We start from the raw sequence: 19,108 nt of genomic DNA, 5'->3' as shown, positions 1-19,108 counted from the left end.
TTATGTTACAAGCCCAAGCTGGAGAATTGCAGGCAATCCAATCTCGTCCTGAGTCACGGCTAACCCGCTGCAGTGCATCGCGTAATTTAAACCCGCCCAAATGATCAATGTTCTGGAAATCGCACTGGCTCGTTCCTACTTGCATTGATGTTGTCGAAGAAGATATATCAGTTCGGATTCGGTCTCTTCCTCAACACAGTTTGGCCTTGAAGCCAATGCTGGCAACCCTATTCTATGCTTATTTTCACCACCAAAGGTTAAAAAAAATGAAGTTGTCCATCCTCGCTACGATTGCGGCAGTGGCCATTACATCAACAGAAGCATGTGCCAAGTACACGAATTGCTGGTATGAACCATCATCCTACATGGTAGCCAGCGTCACGCACTGACCTAACCCTACCCAAGGTGCGTCAGAAACAACTTCATGTACAACGGCGCGCTGTCATCCAACATCCCCTGGGATGCCTACACCTCCCAAGCTTGCAGTGGCACTGGACAGGACGGATACTATGGGCCGAACTACCAGGAGTGTTATCGATACAAGAAGAGCCCCCTTGCATTCATTCCGTCTAAAGCCATCAACAACTGCGATTGGACCGAGGTTAGTTTGAAATGATGCATTCGACGATCCCCAAGAGGTAGCCCATTGACCAATGCCATAGAAATGCCAAGCGGCTGCTGCCTTGCTTGGTGGTACCGCGTCCGGATGGTGCAGAAACAAACTTTAGATACCCTACTCATCAAGATAATTATAGAAAATGTAATGTTCACCTGAACATGGCTTACTCAACATGACACTGCACTATCCCCGAGCTACAACTCGGCGTATCGTTTGGAGATGGCCCAAGTCGGGGAGAACGCGCGACTTGCATGATCTCTCTCTCAAAGACTATCACCGCAATGTATCCTACACAGTCTGTGTATATGGCAGATCCCCCGAGGCTTGAACCACCTACGCTGTCAAGCAGCGGCCGGATGTACGCCGGTACATTCGCCTCGGCACCCGACGTTTCCTAACAGCGGGTACAAAACCCAGAGCGACGCTTTTGTTGCTAAAGAAACCTGAAAGAATGTCCTGACTTTCAATCGTTCGAGCGCGTCGCGACGGAATTTTGATTCCGGGAATAGCTTCAAGTCCTGGCCGGTGCGGACGCTGCCAGCAAAGGTAGTGAATTTGGATAACAAAGAAGGTTGACTTTGACCTCCGGCCTCCAGGAGGCTCGTCAACGTTTGCAGGGGGCTCATGTGCGGGCTTGAACTCTGACAATTCTAGCCCCAATTCGATCGGAACCTTATCCGCGTCCTCTGTTAAAAATGTAAGCGGGCCCTCTATGCGGGCAGAATCACATACCCCCCGCCCCCTCCTCCCCCGCATGCCATCATCACTCGAGCTTGATCGACTTGCAAATGTAACCATAAGCTGACGTCCCCCATCCCATCTCCGGCCGTTTCAACCACCTCCTCGGGCCGGCATGCGACGAATCGGTTCCCAGCCCATACGTACCTGGAGAAATCCCGGGACTCAACCGGCGAATGGGGTCAGGGTCTTGGAGCTGAATTGGGCAGAGTTGTTGGATGATGGTGTGCTGACCCCGGGACTGAGGGGTTCGCTTTAGGCATGTTTTGTCGACGGTGCCTCGGTCTTTTGAAATACTCCTCAGCCGGTCGATTGCGCTGTATCTAGGTGCTTGTGGTCAGAAGGTTCATCAGCTTCACATCTATATAAGCAAACTGAAAAGACCACCAGCTGAGATTGGCGTCCTTTCCGACATCTTCACCTCAATCACATCACAGTACAGCATTCGCCAAACTCCAGTCCCAATCGTCTAATCTACACCCCGAAATCCAAAAAAATGTCCTCTCAGCAATCGTCATACAAACCCCTCCCGCCCCCTCGGCGCATCATAACGACCCACAACGCGGCAGGCCAAGCAATCCTCTCCACCTCCCTAGCCCCCGAAGTCCCCAAAGCCTCCGCGCCCGGCATAGACCTCTACCTAGCTTACTCGTCCCCCTCCCTCCCCGCCCCGCTGCCCCAAGACGCCGATCTCGCCGCCTACGAGACCCACCTCCCCAACAACATCGGCATCGCCCTCCCCGGCGGCCTCGCCGCCCGCATCGTCGATATCCTGCCGGGCGGGCCCGACGTCCCGCTCCACCGGACCGAGAGCCTGGACACGGGCGTCCTGATTGAAGGGGAGCTGGAGCTGGTGCTGGACAGCGGAGAGAAGACGGTCCTCAAGAGGGGGGACGTGTACGTGCAGAGGGGCACCATGCACGGGTGGAGGAACTGTAGCGAGACGGAGACGGCGAGATTCTTTGTGATGCTTGCTGCGGCGGAGATGCCCGTGTTTGAGGGGCAGAGGCTGGGCGAGGTGATGCCTGTTCCCGACTCGGGGGCCGAGTAGGTGCTTTGGGAGGTGCTATCGCGCAGTTCGATAATTTGGCAAAGAGACTGTTGGTGCATCAGGGTGAACCGCCGACCCGAAGGAATAATTCATGAAATGAAATGCGCGGGCTACGCCTTTGTCTACTTTACTAGGCATGTTTATTGTCCTTGAATTCCCTGGAGTCTTTGACATCTCTTCGTATCTATCTATATTTGGACTCACCAGAGCACAGGAAGGTGGCCACGTCATGAAAGTCAATACGCAGAGGCCGCCAACATTGAAGCCTTGCTTTCTCAACTAGCCATCCGTCTGTGAGCTTCATCCAGCAACTCGCGTCTCGTCTCCTAGTCAAGCGCGTCGTACTGGACGTCCGCCGGCCTGGCCCTGTCCGCAATCTTCTTCTCAAGCTCCTCTACATGTGCATCGATCTTTGAAAACTGCCACGGCCAGTTGACGACGTACAAGAACGGACGAAGGTCGTGACGGTTGTCGTCAGGGTTGTACGCCGAGAGATGCGGCGAGGGCGTGAGGATGACGGCCTTGTGGCGGTTCATTGAGTAGAAGCGGAAGAACCTCTTGACGCGCTCGCCAATCTCGCGCGGCCCGTAGCCTGGTCGCTCCTTCCAGTCCCCGAGCAATCGGAGGTACGTAGACCACGGACCGAGCTTGTGCACCTTTCTCAGGATGCCAAACTCTGAGAGCTCGCTGCAGAAATGGTCAGTGCCAACGCCGTAGTTGAGAGTGTCTTGAAGGCTCACCTGTAGGTCAGACCCATTTCAGTATCCGCCTCATCATCCTGAACTCCGGCAGAGAGCGGGAGAAGCTCTGCCGAGGGCGTAGCCTCGAGAAACTCGGACATAATGGGCAAGTCCCACTGATCCTTGGCCCAAGCTTGGAAGTTTTTGGCATCCGTCTTTGAGATACTTCCTAGCGGAGCGATATCCGCCGACGATGCGTCGCTGCAAACGGTAAGCAATCTATGATTGTTCGCACATGCTTGGGCCCATTACTCACTATTTGGTGTAGTAGCCACGGAGATTCTCATCCACATTGCCACTGCCCAAGACCAAAAGTGCTGCCCCGGCCCTTGGGAGTTGTCTTGCAGTTGTTGATAGCTGCGCCAGCTCGTACTGGACAACGAGCCGGTTTCTTGCTTGTATGTTTTGACGCGCAAGCTAAATCCACCATGTTAGAATCCAATGCACTTTCACCTCTATTATCCAGGATAAATGGGCCACACTCACGTTCTCGGCAGGACTACCGCCTTCGATTCCATACCGGGGCTTGAAGTTCAGTGTTTTTTCAATGATAGCCTCATGAGCGACAACCGCTTCATCGATTGAGATGTCAGAGTGGTAAGCCCCGAGAACCTCTGCAAGACGACGGGCTCTGGTCCGCGTATCATCTCCAGAGTTGACAGTTCCCATGTAGCATGAGTGCAGCAAGCGCGAGACAATTTCTTGCGGTGTCTCGGGCATAAACGTCTTGTCACCAGTAACGCGTCTCAGGTCATCCAGCGTTGACATCTCTCCAGCATCAATGGATTGGAGCACAAGCTTTGCCATGCTGTAGACAAACAGTGCGACCGTCGAGGAGTCTAGACCTCCACTCAAGGCGAGGAAATAGCCAGGAGAGTTGGTGCGGCAAAGGTACTGCCAAAGGAAGACCGCTTGAGCCAGGGCAATTTCTTCCATTGGGTCGAGGATCTTAAGCTCGATCTCCTTCGCGATTTGAAGATGATCTGATAAGTACACTTCGTCGGCGGGCCGTGTAAGTCGCAAGTCGCAGTCGACCCTAGGGAAGTCGGGCTGAGCAGCAGCCTGGACGTTTCGCGAGATGCTGGAACGGTAGCTCCTGACTTCTTCCACAGAAATGGTGGCAGTTATGACTTCGACTGGCTTCAGAGAGAACTGAGAGGATTGCGCGAGGACCTTTCCATTGGCTAGCACCATGCTTGATCCATCAAACTGTGCTTCAAATTAGTTGCTGGGAAGCTTTCGCCGTAGCTTTGTAGCCACCAAGTCAAGACTTACCAGCATACGCGCCTCGCCATCAACACCAGTCGCGTTAGCATACACATAGATACCGCCCAATTTCCGAGTCGAGTTTGAGATGAGATCGAGCCGGGTTTTTAGCTTTCGTAGCTCAGCGTGGCTGGCGCTGCTGTTGAGGATAATTTCGGCGCCGTTGAGGCCGAGGAACGTCGAGGGGTTCAGGGGCGAGAACATCTCTTCGCAAGTCTCACAGCTCACGGCGGTGTCAAGCGTGCTGAGAATCAAGTCACCAATGGGCACTGTCTTCTGGCCGGTGACCTGAGCGGCCACGGCCTCCAAGTAGTAGGTCTCGGCCTCTCTGAGCTTCGTCCATGCCGTGAAGTGCCGTGCCTCACGGTAGAGGCCATCGTTGGCCAGACTTTGCTTGTAGATGTGAGTTCAAGAGGTCCTAGTAGGGGCCAAGGAACTCGTACCTTTGGCCTGATGAGGTAGATGTGCTTGTAGGTGCAGAGGACGCGACAGTTGTAACGAACGTTGCGATGGCGGCATCCCATACCCAGGTCAATCAGCATATCCTTGCAGACGGGATCGCTGATAATCTCAGTGAGCACCTCCCAGCTGTGGAGGAAGGTATCTCCTAACGGGGTGTCAGCTCAACCTTTTCCCACGAACCCTCTGAAGTCCCGCCAAGAATCCGGAGCAAGTACCTTCAAGGTGATGATCAAGACAGCCATAGCCGGGAATCTCCAACTCTGGACCGGTTCTGAGAGTTGCGCCCTGGGCCTTGGCAATGCGAATGCTCTCTAGAATCCTGTCGCGGTTGCCCTTGAAGTCTAGGGGGACACTGGGCAAAGTCGCCGCCGCGACAGTGACGAATGACATGGCGACGAGAGCCGGCCGGGGCGGTCCGATATGAGATGGCGACCGCAGGTGGGATCCAGAGACGGAGCCAGGAAAAGTGCGATTGGGTCGTTGTGACGGCGGTGGCAGCCAAGGGAGAGAGTGATTGGTTGGCGCGAGCGGCGTTCGGGGACAGAGTTCAAGTCAATCAAGCAGACGCCCGGGGCGGGGTTCCGTGGGAGGAGCTGAACACGGCACGAACGGACTGCTGACTCAGTGAGATGGAGGGGTATAGGATCGGAATGACGACAAGTCACAGATGACAAAGATGGAACTATGGGAGTACCTTAGCGGGGTCGGAGGGTTTCTGATAAGATAAGATACTGTATCAGTCGAAGCACAGACACAGCTGGCCTTCTTCCATGTCCCAGAGCTCCAGCACCTTTGCATCTTCCAGTCCAAGGTACGAGTACCTGGCACCTGCCCCTGCCATCCACCCGTCTGACCATGTACCATTACGCTTCGTGACTCCGAGCTTGAGCTTCGAGCATAACACTCCCTGGTGTTCATGCCTCATCTCCAACCATCCTTCCCCTTTGCAACTACGCTATTCCTGTGGTTGGTCGTCCGGGACTGTTGACTCGTCGCTTGGCGAGGTGGTTTTTTCGAAGGGGCTCTCTGAGCAGCCTGCCATATTGTCGGTTTCCGAAGGGGTCGGCATGCTGTCTAACTCTAAATACAAAGGCTGGGGACCATCAAGCTGATCTTTCTTCGACCTGCTACACACTTGTTAGTGATCTTGCTGCACAATGGAGAGACTGTATACGTACAACCATTCATCCTACTAATAACTGCCCTTTCAAACGCCGTCCGAATCTTCTTCAAACGGGGGACCGCCGAGAGGACGACTGAGGAAATCACTGCAAGGCAGATCGGGGCACCGGGGCTGACGACTTAGGTAGGTGGGAGGTGCAGCTGGCCGGGGTATCCGTAATTGGAATTGTGGGTTGTGGCATTGCTAGTGCATTGCGTTCATGCTCGCTTCATGTTCGGAAATCGATGTCATCGGGACGGCGGTGGTCCAACTGAATAATCAATGGAGGGGTGCGCCCATACTCACAACGGTCATTCTTGGACGAGTTAATCAGCGAATGCAATACGGTCATCTGGCGCTCTTCACATTGACGATGCAACTGAATCCATTTCTCAGAGACTGAAGGTGACAGAAATGATGTGGAATTGGACGTGGACGTGCGAGACGAGACGAATTGAGACGCTAAGCTGGCGTGGGAATGTGGGACCGTGACGACATGCTGCTACTGTTGCGTCGCCTAGCTGCGTTTGATATACGGGGCAATGTGTTTGCAACTCTCGTAGAGTTAGGAATAGGAATACACAGAGCAGGTCATAGTGGGATGCTCTAGAGAGGTGAGTAAATACGGTAGACCGGTGATAGACGTGAGCTGGAAACCAAACAAGAACACTGAATCAATAAAAGCATCGCGCGATCCGTGGATGGAAGAAATGGTTCAAGATGTTCGTGGAAATAGAGGATCTGTCGGGATCCGCGTGGCTTATATTGAAGGTGGGATCATCGAGCGGGGGCCCACGAGGAGGGTGGTGTGAGCTGTGTCACGACTCACAGCGAGGGATGGTCAAACTCTGGCGATTGAGGGCAGGCCATCGACTCGTTGCTAGCAACGGCCCCGTCAAAGCATATTCACGGGACCAGCAAATCACCTCACTCATAATGCATGCCGTCTGTCATCGCCCTTTGGCAGAGTGTGTCACCATACCTATTGCAATTTCCCTGCGCACCCTGCCCACTGTCTAGCAAACCATTCCCCAGCTCTTGAGATTCTCTGGTTGCTGTCTTACTGTCGGCAGGTTGGGGGTTGGTGAATCAGGTGAGGGATGGGCTGTTTTGTGGTTCCACCAAACACGACTGAACGGCGACCCCACAGCGGGAAACCGGTTCGCTTATGTTGGCTCGTTTTCGCGGCGACGGGTCGGAGCAGCTGTACAAACGCCGAGCTGCGTTTCCCTGTTGAGTTCGTTCCAGTTCCTGCTCCTGTCCCTGGTCTTGTGCCTGCTTCCAAGGCTCCAGATCCTGCGTAGAACCTGCCTGGCGAGAAAGAAACATCAATATGATCTCGGGATGCTCCCTCCCACACACACTTGCTGCCACACCATCGCACTTCCTCTCGCTCGCTGATGGCATCCATCTTCATCCCGCCAGTGCATGCACCTTGGGTATGAGACGGGAGGAGTGGGCCCGACCGTCGCCGGACCGTCAGACTGCAGCTTGAAGCTCTCCTCTTCTATGGCCCTTTCCCCAGACTTTTACCCCAGACTTTTGACTTCGGAGACCGCACTAAAGCCGATCCGTCACGCAGTCCTCTCGAGTGGCTCAACCTTGGCCGCGCCATGCCCGTTTCGGACAATCAGCCAACCAGACCAGTCGGACCATCTCTGGTGCTTCACACAGTGGCCAGGTGCGGTACCGGCAAGAGCAAGTGGAGGCATTGGAAGGAAGGCCAAGGCAAGGCAAGAGCATATGAGATGTACTTTCAGCACATTCCAGTGTATGAAGACCTCCTATGAAGAAGGTATCTTGGGTACTTAGGTACGTTAGCGTGGGCAGGTAGCAGAGAAAAGGGAGAAGGAAGCTCCTGTGGGTTGTGGTTCTCTCTTTCCCTGGTCTGGTTTCTGGCCCCTGGTCCCTGGTCCCTGCGCTGCACTTGCTCCCAGCCCGGACCACCCGTCACCTGCCGCCCGTTCCTCGCCGTCTCCCCCCCTTGCGCGCATCTCATGAGCTTCCATGTCACGCGATCGTCTGGCGACGCCATTGATGGGCAGTTACCCCGCCCGGTCTGACGAAACCGTAATGCATCGACAATGGACTCCAGTCCACGGCCGATTCAGGGAGCTTCTCTGCTGGCAGCTGCTATGCTCTCCGCTACGTCTGGTCAGGTCCTGTTCGGGGTCGCTTCAGCTCTGGTTCGACTCGACCGACCACTCTCAAGGCCCCAAGCACCACTTCGTCTACCTACTACATGGGAGTACCTGTGAGACCAGTACATCACCAAGTCTCCTCTGGCACTTCACTCTGCGCATAGGAACATGAGATACCTCACCTCGATACTTCACAATCGGCGGACCCTTTCTCCCATCCCCTCTCCTTACCTCAGGCCCGCACACCAGGTCAGGCGCCCGACCGGGTCGACATCCATCTACCTCTCGTCTCCCCCCCGCCTCCGCTTCCCTTCTTAATCCCCTCCTCATCCCACTTCTCCTCCAACCATTCATCTCACAACCACACATCACCTGTTCAACAAAGGTAGCTACCCCTCTGCCCCTTTCCTCCCCAATCGCCATCCGTTGAGAAGCACGAGAGCTCCTATTCCCGGATCTCGGAGCTTGCAGCTTAAAGCTTGTAGCTTGTAGCTTGGAGCTGGAGCTTGAATTGGTGTCAATAAAGCTCCCGCGGCTGACACGGCCCTCAGACTACAACAACCAATTCGATCATATTTGATCAAACACTTCACAATAATTCGAAATCATGACGGAACCGCTCTCCAAGGTCGACTCAGCTGTGGGAGGTCTCTCTCAATCACCGCCAAAGGAGTCCAAGACTCGCCGGCAATCGTCCGCCGCTGCACCTGGTGTGTACAACATCAAGGACCTTGGTACGTCACTGCTTCAACCCCGCACCTGACTTGACCCTTGACTCGGCTGTTTCGGGACATGACTAACAGTCCAACAGAAGAACAAAAGATTGAGCTTGAGCTCGCACCGGAAACACAACGGACAGGATGGTAAGTTGGTTGCCCCTTCAACTGAATCTGCATCGGCAGCTTTACCTTAGCGTTGAATTCGGTGGTGGATGCTATTGGCACAAATGAATTACATGCAGACTGACCCCAATTAGGAAGATCAACACTTCATCATCGCAAGTCGAGGACAAGGAAATCCTCAAGCTCCACCTGTCAAAGCCTCCAGTCAAGAAGATTGACCTGCATTTCCCTCTCGGCATGGAGGTAACAGCACGCAACCTCAAGGGAGTAACAATAAAGGATGCCTTGGACGCCATCCACAAGGCATACAAGAAGAGAGTAAGCACATTGTGACCAAGCCGTATGCCACGACCATTGCTAACAAGGGTGCTCAGTCCGATGATGAGCTCGACAACCCGTATCTGGCAGGCTTTGAATGGGACAAGGAAGAGTCCTGGACACGTCTGGTGGTCCACCTCCAGAAGAATCCCGCAGTAGAAAAGCTCGGTGGTGGCGGTGGCGGCAAGAAGAAGAAGAACAAGAAGCAAGAGGGTGAGGAGTAACTTCCCTGACTCTGTTTCCGTATCTGGTCCAATACTTCCTGGTAAAACTGCTTGCTTCGCTGTAGCTCAATAGGCGACTTGGCGCAATGGGATATTGCGATAGATATCGTCGGATGGATGTCAATCAGTTCGGATGTCTGCTCTGGAGCTTGATGCTTCGAGATGTACAGTTAGGAGGATAATGGAGTTGACGCTCGGTGGAGCGGGGTGTCTGCGGCGGTGAAAGTCTCGGTACCCGGCTCAATTGACTCGTTGACCTTCCACACGTCTCTCATCCAATTCAATTCGTGAATACGAAGCGAGAAAAATGCACACTACTTTCGTTGCTGACCTAAGACCGTGGATATCATCCTCAGGAGTGTTTAGTTCGTCGGAGTGGATATGAGAGAGAGTGTGTGTCTGTGATTGCGGCTTCCATGTCTGCATTGATCGTGACCCACTCTCCGGGGAGCAAGGGTCCTGCACGCCGTAGCGCCCCCTACCGTGGACTCGACATAAAATGTCCGCAAACCCGTGACGACCCTGAGTCCTGCTGTGCAATGTGCAGAAGATCTAGGGTTGAATTACTCTGCTGGCAATGCCTAAGGTACTTACAAGTAGAACAGAGAAGATGATGCTAGGGCACCCTTCAAACAGTCAAAGAGGAACCCCTCACTTTCTCGTTGGCTGCGAATGGCGGGGTAATGTCATATTATACTGAGGTAACAAGCCTCCATGATGATTGAACGGCTTTGTAGCTACTGCTTCAACATTCCAACGCTGTATATTTCGAGGCAACATGAATGCCACCAACCCACTTGATGAACTCCCATCTTCCAGCCAGAGCGCATTTTGTGACCATTGAATCTAAGCAACCGTAGCGAAAGCTCTCGATCGCACCATTGAGCGGAAACGTCGGCCGGGTCTTCTTCTTCCTCCACGAGGCAGCGTACCTACCTGTCTTAACTAAGCTTGTCGGAAATCGGAATTGAGAGGTCCACGGTTCAGACAGAAGCACAGACCCCGGCTAACGTCGGCAGACGCCGCGTCTTGCCGTGCCTTCCCATTGCCGCAGGACGCACGCAACGCGGAATACGATACCGGTCCAGCCAAGCTGCCGGCTTTGGGAGGAATGGCATGGCATTTTACCCAAACGTCATCCAGAAAGATCCGAGGAGAGGGGACAGGCGGCAGTATTATTTGAACGTCTTGCATCCTCTGGAACGTTGCTGTGTTGTAATTTCCCATCTCTATCATCGGCCCCCTCGCGCAAACAACACCTCGGAGCTTGCGAGTTTAGCCATTCATCTACTCCTAAAATCTCGTAGCAATGCCCGTCACAACGTTTGATTTCAAGGAGAAGTACCGCTACCAAGTCGGCTTCGATTCGCACCTCGAGTACGTACGACCCTCGCTCCCGCAGTGCTGTTCTTGATCGTCTACCATATCTACCGTCTTGCCTACTAATGATCCCCCTCCATCCCCCCCATCCCCCCGCAATCCTCCCCCAGACATGCTGACATCTCCACCCCTTCCCCCAGATCCGAAGCCGTCCCCGACTCCCTGCCCGTCGGCCAAAACGCCCCACAAAAGGCCCCCCACGGCCTCTACGCCGAGAAGCTCTCCGGAACCTCCTTCACAGCGCCGCGCCACGAGAGCAAGCAGGCCTGGCTCTACCGCATCCTGCCTTCCTGCGCCCACCACCCTTACGCCCCGACCTCGGCCCCGTCCCCCGAGACCCGCGCCCAACCCTCCAGGCTGCAATACATCCCCAATCAGCTTCGCTGGGATCCCTTCGACCATGATGAGAGCAAGGAATGGGACTTCGTCGCCGGCATGCGCCTCGTCGCCGGCGCCGGCGACCCCACGCTGAAACAAGGCATCGGCATGTACGTCTACGCCGCCGGCCGGAGCATGGACCCAAAAGCAGCCTTCTACTCCGCCGACGGCGACCTACTCATCGTCCCGCAGGAGAGCACCCTGGACATCCGCACAGAGCACGGCTGGCTCCTCGTCCGACCCCTCGAGATCGCCGTCATCCCCCGCGGCATCAAATACCAGGTCCACCTGCCCTCCGGTCCCGCGCGGGGCTACGCACTCGAGCTCTATCAGGGCCACTTTACTCTCCCCGAGCTGGGCCCCATTGGCACAAACGGCCTCGCCAACGCCCGCGACTTCCAGGTGCCCGTCGCCTGCTTCGACGAGGACTTTGGCGCGACGGCCTACGAGGGCGCAAACAGCTACACCGTCACCGTAAAGTTCAACAATGACTACTTCCAGACCACGCAGCCGCACACCCCCTTTGACGTCGTCGCCTGGCACGGAAACTACTACCCCTACAAGTACGACCTCGGCCGTTTCAACACCATTGGCACAATCTCCTACGACCACCCGGACCCCTCCATCTTCACCGTCCTTTCGGCGCCCAGCGGCGTCCCGGGAACCGCCATTGCCGATTTCGTCATCTTCCCCCCGCGCTGGCTCGTCGCCGAGGACACCTTCCGCCCGCCGTACTACCATCGTAACACAATGTCCGAGTTCATGGGCCTCATCACGGGCGGCTACGACGCCAAGCGCGGCGGGAAAGGAGGCTTCGTGCCCGGCGGCGCTAGCCTGCATAATACCATGTCGGGCCACGGGCCGGACGCCGAGAGCGGCGAGGGCGCCAGGAACGCGGAGCTGAAGCCTGCCAAGGTCGGCGAGGGGAGCTGCGCCTTCATGTTTGAGAGCTGTGCCATGGTTGGTGTTACTGAATGGGGCTTGCGGACGTGTAAAAAGGTCCAGCAGGGGTACTCCGAGGAGAGCTGGGGCGGGGTGCCGGTGCATTGGAAGAAGCCTGAGGGTGTTGTTTCCGGAGGACACTTGTTGAAATGAGCAAAACGAGCAAAAGAAAGGGGTCGGGGATGGTGTATTCAAGTCGATATTTGATGAAGTATATGATCAGGAAGGCCTAACGCCTTCATCCCCAGTATGAATAGCTATAAAAGTACCCAGATCTATTGAAACGAAGTCGAAAGTCCTCTGGTCAGAGAGACCGCCTAATACTGCATCTTTTGACACCATCGCTTCCCCGCCGTGCTCTGGTAAAGTATGACCCAAAAAACAGCGCCTAGTGTTGCCGGTACACTAGCATTCTGCAAATCGGCCTCGTGTCCCATGATCGACAACCAGAAAATCCAAAACAGTGCCGCTGGTAATATGAAACAAAGAATAGAGTACATGACGAAGCCCCATACGTTCGGTAGCTCAAACGAAGACAGCCCGTATGCCACCTCGTGGTCCAGATTTCTCGGCTGCCACTCTAGGAATCGTTTGGGTACCCGTGACAAAAGCTCGGCCACGCGCATGCTGTACTCCGGGGCACATTCCTCGTCCAGCTTCCCCGCTGTTGGATTCGTACAGCTGTGCAGCATTCTGATTCGAGAGCAGTCGGGTTTACAGTCGTAGCAGTGGCTGTAGAATATCGGCTGGGATATCGGCGGCATATCGTTGGCCAGTCGTTTGAAATCGTAGTCCTGATCTAACGGTGCTTCGGGTAGCAGGGTGCTCTTTGCGCAGCCGTCGGCGATCGAACAGTAGTTGCCTCTGAAATGTTCGTACTAGATCCGTCGCGAGTTAGTAAGATTGAAGTTGTGACTAGCTTGTGCTTCCAAAGGAGAACTTCAGGAAGCACAGATAGTAGCTTACTCTGTCGAATCCCCAATGATGGAACCGGTGGATAGAAAAATAGGTCTTGAACTTGCTTCGCCGAATGCAGTACTTCATCTGCAAGTCGTCGAAGAAGCTCGAGTCGGTGGTTGTTGCTCGGACTTCGACATGATCATGGGGGAAGGACCCAGGTTTGATGACAACAAAACGACCTTTCACTTTGCTGTCTGAATCCGATTCGTCAGGGTTGGGTCTCTTCTTATCGGGGATCTTTTCCTCGAGGCCATCAGTCAAGAGAGACCTGGGAGTTCTTGAGCCCGTCACATTTCTTTGACGCTCGGGAATAGGGCGTCTACGAGAGTTGCTGGGAGTTGAACCCAAGCCGCGCGGCTGGTCCTGACCTCGGCCGCTGGTGCCGGACGCTGGTCCCCGCAACGGCGAGTTGCTCTCACGATTGGGGTGGTTCATGACCGTATTATTGTCGGAGTCAACGAGGCTATAAGCCGGGTTTGATGAAATTGTCCATTCATCCCTTTTGGGATCGTGTTGGTTTATTGTTTCCGAAACGGCTTGGCTCAAAATCGAAAGATATTCGACAAGAGCCCTGATTTCGACACTAAGCTGGAAAGGTATCCTTTCTCTGTGCTCTCTGGCATCGCACTAGGTTGCGGGTAAGCTCATGCTGAATGTCAAGATATTGATGGGCCTACTCACGTGGACGCATTTCCAGCAGATCCAAGCTTCATCCGGGCTCAACTGGGGTAAAGGTGGCCTCATAGGCCACCAACCCCATGAAGTTTCTGTGAGGTCTTCCCACCCTCATTGAAGCACATCGACGAACGTGGGATTGCGATCGACTTCGATCTGGATACTGCGGTGATCCATAATGCGTTTGGACCTGAGATAGGCTACAGCTTGACTGTAACAAAGGGGAACATCTCCACATATGAGGTAATGGTGGTACACTTCAACGGGCTTTGGCGAGAGCTCGATTTCCTCCCGACAGGCCTTGATCAAGACGAGCAAGGTGTCGATGCTGCCGCTCTTTAGCGCGTTCCTCCATGTAAAATTGCTTGGATAGGATCCGGAATCGAGAAGTTGTTGAAGCCAAGCAGCGTTGCCTTGAAGCGCCACAATATCCGCGGCAGTCTCCCCAAGTTGATTTCTCTCATTGACAGGACATCCGAGGGAGACAAGGTGTCGCGCGATTTCGTCTTCGCCTCTTTTCGCTGCTAGGTGAAGACAGGTGTTGCCATGCTCATCTTTCTGGCTTACATTGGCCCCTTTCTCGAACAGGATGTTCAGAGCATGTAATCTCTCACTCTCGCGAGGAGGTCTGTCCCAAGGCCCAGAGTCACTGAAGACATGGTGAATCGCATAGTTCCCTTTTCTTCCTGAATTTACAGAGACGCCGATGTCTAGACATAGACTGATTTTTTCTCGGGAACAGACCCTGCATGCGTCGAGAAAAGCATCTTCAGTTGTCAAGGCGGAGGTCAAAAGAAGCGGAAAGACCACTCCTAGACCGTCGTGCTTAGCCCAACGGCGAAGCAGACTCTTTGGCTGATCCAGCGGCAGGAGAGACTTATTGTGATCCAAGAGAAGTCTCACTATCTCAGTATGACCACGATCTGCCGCTAGAAGAAGTGCTGAGCGCTCTTGGTGTTCGTCCTGGATCTCCAGCCCTTGTTTTAGTAGGAATTGAACCGCTCCTAACGCACCCGTACTAGCAGCGAGGCTCAAATAGTCGTAGTCTTTGAAACTGACGCCTGATGCGTTGAGAACCTCTATCATATCCATGTCATTCTGGCTTACGGCAAGTGCCAGCGGCGTGATCTCACCCAGCCATTCATAGTGCACAGAACCCAGATTCCTGAGCTTTGATTCTCTATCCGGCAAGGACCAGTGAGAGTTGACAGAAACTCCGGTATTAAGGAGCAATGAAACTATTTCCGAGTGACCATGCCGTGCGGCAGTTGCCAGAGGAGAGTCCGCCCCATGAGACAGAACCTGGAGCGATAGAGATGTTCCCGCTGTTGGCTGAGCAAAAGCCATCGTGATTTCCTGAGCAATGAGCGTGTGTCCCCGCTCGATTGCGTGCGTTAGGGCCCGGGAGGAATGATCCGGATGTGTAGCGTAGTCAATATGTTGCTGGAGGAGAAGCTGAACCACAGACTCATGCCCACTCCACGATGCGGCCATCAGCGGCGTCCATTCCTCTCCCTTAGGGGTACACTCATCGGCCTTCATGTAATTTCGTCGAAGAAGATTCGCGATCTCGGTTTCCTTGCCAAGGAAAGAAAGCACGATACCTTCTGTTGGATATTTGGGAAACCTGATTAGTTCCCATGATTCCGTCGATTGATTCTCCCACCAAGGCCAAAACCACGTTTGTAGTAGCAGGGATCTTGGACTGCAGAAACTGTGAACAATTTCGTCTGCATACTTTTGAGATTGACCTGAAGCTTTGTCATGGTAGTTCCATTGTGTTGCTGCATAAGAATAGAAAGGGAATGCAACTTCAGTGTCAAGCATTGTGGCGTGTGAAGGACCCCCGTTTGATGAAATGCCTGGCTGATCCGAAGCCATCAAGTATGCCAGACATATCGATTTGATGCGGGTTTCAACATCAATATCGCTCCTGCAAGAAATTCGCGGGAGAAAGGCTTTGCCAGCAGCGACGTCGGTGGAAGGTGACAAGAAGTCCCTGACGGATCGATGAACGAGATGAACCGTAGAGCCTTTGATTTCGATGAGAGGCACTTGGGAGAAGCGAATTGTGGCAGACCTGCGGCTGAATTTGTAGCCAAGATCTAGGAAGCTGTGTGGGTAGATTGAGGTTGGGCTTCCATGCTGATAGCTGTTCTTGGTTTCGAAAGCAATAGCGGCAGCGAGCTCCTCAACTCGCAAAGGCCTCCGAGCAAAGATGACCCAATCCAAACATTTCAGGATGTATGACTTCTCTTCAGACTTCTTCTTGTTGATAGAAGACAGAATCGACGAGTACATGTCGTTCAAATTGGTCGGAAGGTTTGCCAGGCTGTTCAACAGATTCTCGCTGGTTCGCGTTTCCAGGAACTGCAGTGACTTCAGGGCAAGTTTTGTCCAAAGGAAGACACCGGCAGCATTTTCAACTCGAATCAGATGACGCGCAATGGGAAGAAGAGCTTCAAGCCTTTCATCATTGAATCCGAGAAGAGGAAAGCTGGATTTGATGACTGCTTGGAAGTCCTTTGCCAAACTTGATGCAGCTACTCCTGTAGAGAGGCTGAGATGTTGGGCATTGGGGTTCTCATGATTGCGTATTGAGAGATTCGGTCGAGAAGATAGGATAATCTTCAACTGCGGAGAAGACGTGCGACAAGGGCAACTGCCGCCGAGCGCGCAAGGAGATTTCCAAGACTCTTCAGAAGGAGAGACCAGGTGGTCTGCCAATGAATCAAGAAGACTGGTGCGTACACCATCGTCACACTCGTCCAGCGCGTCTATCACGCAGACGATGCCTCTGTGCTTTGAGATTTCCCTCAGCGCGGTGACCAGACTGAACTCAGTGCCGGTAGACCATTGGCGTCTCCTTTTGACCACTGGGGTAAGGTAACGAAGCAGAGACGGTTGTACTGTGAGAACTTGGTGCAGAAGGGAGCGTAGAATAATTTCCGACGACTTTGGAGGAGCCGAAAAATCGCAGAAGAAGTTCGCGACAGCGAAGGAACGACGAGCGACAGCAAGAGGCTCATACGGAGTCTCATCAGAAAAGTCGCAGAGATAGTCTGATACATATCTCAACAATGTTGATTTGCCGCTGCCTGGCTTTCCTGTTAACCATAGCGTTGTGCTCTTATCGGCATGCAGCCAGGAGTCGAAGGATGGATGCGACCAAATCCACTTGCATGTGCCCTCGACGGGCTCTTGGATGAGATGCTCTCTCGATTTGAGACCCGGGGGTAGTAAGTGTCGTAGCCATTTTAGGTCTTGGAATTCGAGACTGTATCGAACAGGATCTAGTAATCAGGTCAGCCAAACCATTCGAAAGATGACCATATAGCCATGCATCAGCTCATGGGCCAATGATACTGTGCTTACCTGACTGCGCGATCCATCCCAGTAGCCACGCTAATTTATTGCGGAAGATGCAATAGTTTGGGTCACTCGAGCTTGTAAACGCCCAGAAGTCATGCTGTGATGATGGCAGAGCAATGATTGACTCTTGCTCTTCGGGTAGCCCGAGAGTTGCGCTATCACCTGGGACAGCCTTTCGTACCTTGTTAGCTGATGTGCAACGACGATTGCTTCCAATGCTTGGGTTGTTGAAATTCGTTTGTCGAAGCACACTGAAATAAGCCCTCACTTACTAGAGATGACGATTGCCCGTAAAAAGACAGGAACCTAAGACGGCAGGAGTATCTCGAGAGCCACTCATTGTGAAATCTCTCAGCAGAGAGGACCGTTGAGAATGATGACGAAGTTTTCAAGGCGCAGGGGGCTTTTCGGGATTGATTCATCCGGCAGTAGTCCGAGACTCTTAGCTGCGACGCAAAGTCCGACACTAGAGTCTCCAAGGTTGCGTCGGGAGATTTTGCCCGATGAGGTGTTCCAAAGAAGGCGATTCCTTTAGTTGCCCTTCTAATTGTCTTGAACCTCGAGTCTAGTGCTGCACGAAGCAAGGCACTCTTGACGAGTATTCCGCCCAAACCATGTGCGATGAAAATTATTGGCCGCAAAGGATCTTTTCGTCTTAGTTTGATAGCATGTTGAAGGAGGTGTAGGGTCACAGTTGCCAATCCGTTTTCCGTAAAACCAGACCGAAAAGCCGACTGAGGATCAAAGTCGAAGAAAAGTACTCTTGAATTTGGGAAGTCAATAGGGAGGAGGCCATCGATAAAGGCTTGGGTAAGGTCATCTCGGTAGCCCGAACCTGTCACCGGTTTTCGCGAGGGCTTCAGTCCTGGAACGATGATGATACTAAAGTTGCATCAGCAATGCTCTCTTGGGTTTAAGTAATGATGAAATAGGTACTCACTCTACCTTCTCGACTATTGGAGACGCAATTCGCAGATCAGGGGAGCCACCCAAGTCGGGATAGATCTGGAGCAGAGACTGCGAGGAAGCGTTCAGTTCCCATACTCATTGGTATTTAACGCCTGGAATAAACAAGTCATGAGACTGACCATGGGTACAAACTGTGGCTGAGATCTCTGAAAGCAGTGGCAGACTGATGATAGGCACGTGGAAAAGATCGATGATGGAATTCAAAGTGATGGTATCTTCGAACCGGTTTCTGGTCTCTTCAAATTCGTATCTCCCCCTCAGTAGTTCAAGTTTTCTCTTGAAGACCCCTTCAAACTTCGTCAAGACTCGAAGCAAACAAAAGAATGGAAGGAAAGGTGGTCGAGGATAGAAAGAGGGGAACTCTCAGACACTTGAACACGAGTATTTTTAGCCTGATCTAGAGGCCGCCTTTTGATGCAAGCTTCCGGATCGAAAGTGTACAAAGTCGAATGCTTCATGGCGTCATATGGGCTATGCTACGCAGGCTTGGCGAGATGGGGGCGAGATGGGAGCCCAATGGGCGAAACGCATTCGCTAGCCGGAAAAGAGCACGTATCCTTGCATAACGCCTTTTTTTGACATTTGGTCGGCAAAAAGAGTTGCAATTTGAAGAGGGAACGAATGCTGTGGCTGCAGTGCGTGCGAGCTTTGCTTCCAGACTTGGCGAGCAACGCAGTTCGGTGTGGTAGCACAATCTTCATCCTGGCACGTTCTTCTCTTGTGGCCAAGCCTCTGGCCTCCGATCCCAACGTTCAGGCAGATAGGCACAACAAAAGTACTGGAAAAGGAGTGCCAGTGAGGGGCGCTGGAAGTCCTGTCTCATAACGCCGCCGCCTAGCCGCCGACTATCCGCCCGGGGCCGAATCGCG

At 53.4% G+C, this 19,108-nt stretch overlaps 7 protein-coding genes across 7 annotated transcripts; 5 read left to right on the top strand and 2 right to left on the bottom strand.

Annotated features, from left to right (window-relative positions):
• Positions 1-107: 107 nt before the first annotated feature.
• Positions 108-616, top strand: CORC01_11634 (uncharacterized protein; the record flags this gene model as incomplete). The annotated part of the gene is made up of 2 exons (XM_022623257.1): positions 108-346; positions 406-616. 2 exons carry the CDS (start codon positions 108-110, stop codon positions 614-616), a joined length of 450 nt encoding a protein of 149 aa, XP_022470245.1.
• Positions 617-1,853: 1,237 nt separating this feature from the next.
• CORC01_11633 (uncharacterized protein) lies at positions 1,854-2,408 on the top strand (the record flags this gene model as incomplete). Its single annotated transcript, XM_022623256.1, has 1 exon — positions 1,854-2,408. One exon carries the CDS (start codon positions 1,854-1,856, stop codon positions 2,406-2,408), a length of 555 nt encoding a protein of 184 aa, XP_022470244.1.
• A 326-nt stretch (positions 2,409-2,734) lies between these two features.
• CORC01_11632 (glutamine-dependent NAD(+) synthetase) lies at positions 2,735-5,266 on the bottom strand (the record flags this gene model as incomplete). Its single annotated transcript, XM_022623255.1, has 7 exons — positions 2,735-3,095; positions 3,149-3,349; positions 3,405-3,565; positions 3,635-4,357; positions 4,424-4,807; positions 4,858-5,021; positions 5,092-5,266. 7 exons carry the CDS (start codon positions 5,264-5,266, stop codon positions 2,735-2,737), a joined length of 2,169 nt encoding a protein of 722 aa, XP_022470243.1.
• A 2,200-nt stretch (positions 5,267-7,466) lies between these two features.
• Positions 7,467-7,850, top strand: CORC01_11631 (uncharacterized protein; the record flags this gene model as incomplete). The annotated part of the gene is made up of 1 exon (XM_022623254.1): positions 7,467-7,850. The coding sequence occupies one exon, from the start codon at positions 7,467-7,469 to the stop codon at positions 7,848-7,850; it is 384 nt and encodes a 127-aa protein (XP_022470242.1).
• A 936-nt stretch (positions 7,851-8,786) lies between these two features.
• Positions 8,787-9,563, top strand: CORC01_11630 (uncharacterized protein; the record flags this gene model as incomplete). Its single annotated transcript, XM_022623253.1, has 4 exons — positions 8,787-8,913; positions 8,991-9,042; positions 9,156-9,339; positions 9,396-9,563. 4 exons carry the CDS (start codon positions 8,787-8,789, stop codon positions 9,561-9,563), a joined length of 531 nt encoding a protein of 176 aa, XP_022470241.1.
• A 1,309-nt stretch (positions 9,564-10,872) lies between these two features.
• On the top strand, positions 10,873-12,416 carry CORC01_11629 (homogentisate 1,2-dioxygenase; the record flags this gene model as incomplete). Its single annotated transcript, XM_022623252.1, has 2 exons — positions 10,873-10,940; positions 11,084-12,416. 2 exons carry the CDS (start codon positions 10,873-10,875, stop codon positions 12,414-12,416), a joined length of 1,401 nt encoding a protein of 466 aa, XP_022470240.1.
• Positions 12,417-12,580: 164 nt separating this feature from the next.
• Positions 12,581-18,361, bottom strand: CORC01_11628 (uncharacterized protein; the record flags this gene model as incomplete). The annotated part of the gene is made up of 11 exons (XM_022623251.1): positions 12,581-13,141; positions 13,230-13,686; positions 14,032-14,419; positions 14,912-15,505; positions 15,637-15,682; positions 15,924-17,191; positions 17,274-17,432; positions 17,543-17,576; positions 17,711-18,152; positions 18,211-18,287; positions 18,359-18,361. 11 exons carry the CDS (start codon positions 18,359-18,361, stop codon positions 12,581-12,583), a joined length of 4,029 nt encoding a protein of 1,342 aa, XP_022470239.1.
• Between the last annotated feature and the right edge of the window lie 747 nt (positions 18,362-19,108).

This window comes from Colletotrichum orchidophilum (assembly GCF_001831195.1).
Source record: "Colletotrichum orchidophilum strain IMI 309357 chromosome Unknown Scaffold_129.1, whole genome shotgun sequence".
NCBI classification, from domain to species: Eukaryota; Fungi; Ascomycota; class Sordariomycetes; order Glomerellales; family Glomerellaceae; genus Colletotrichum; species Colletotrichum orchidophilum.
Note: the sequence above shows the minus strand (reverse complement) of the source record. Positions and strands in the feature narration are given on the sequence as shown.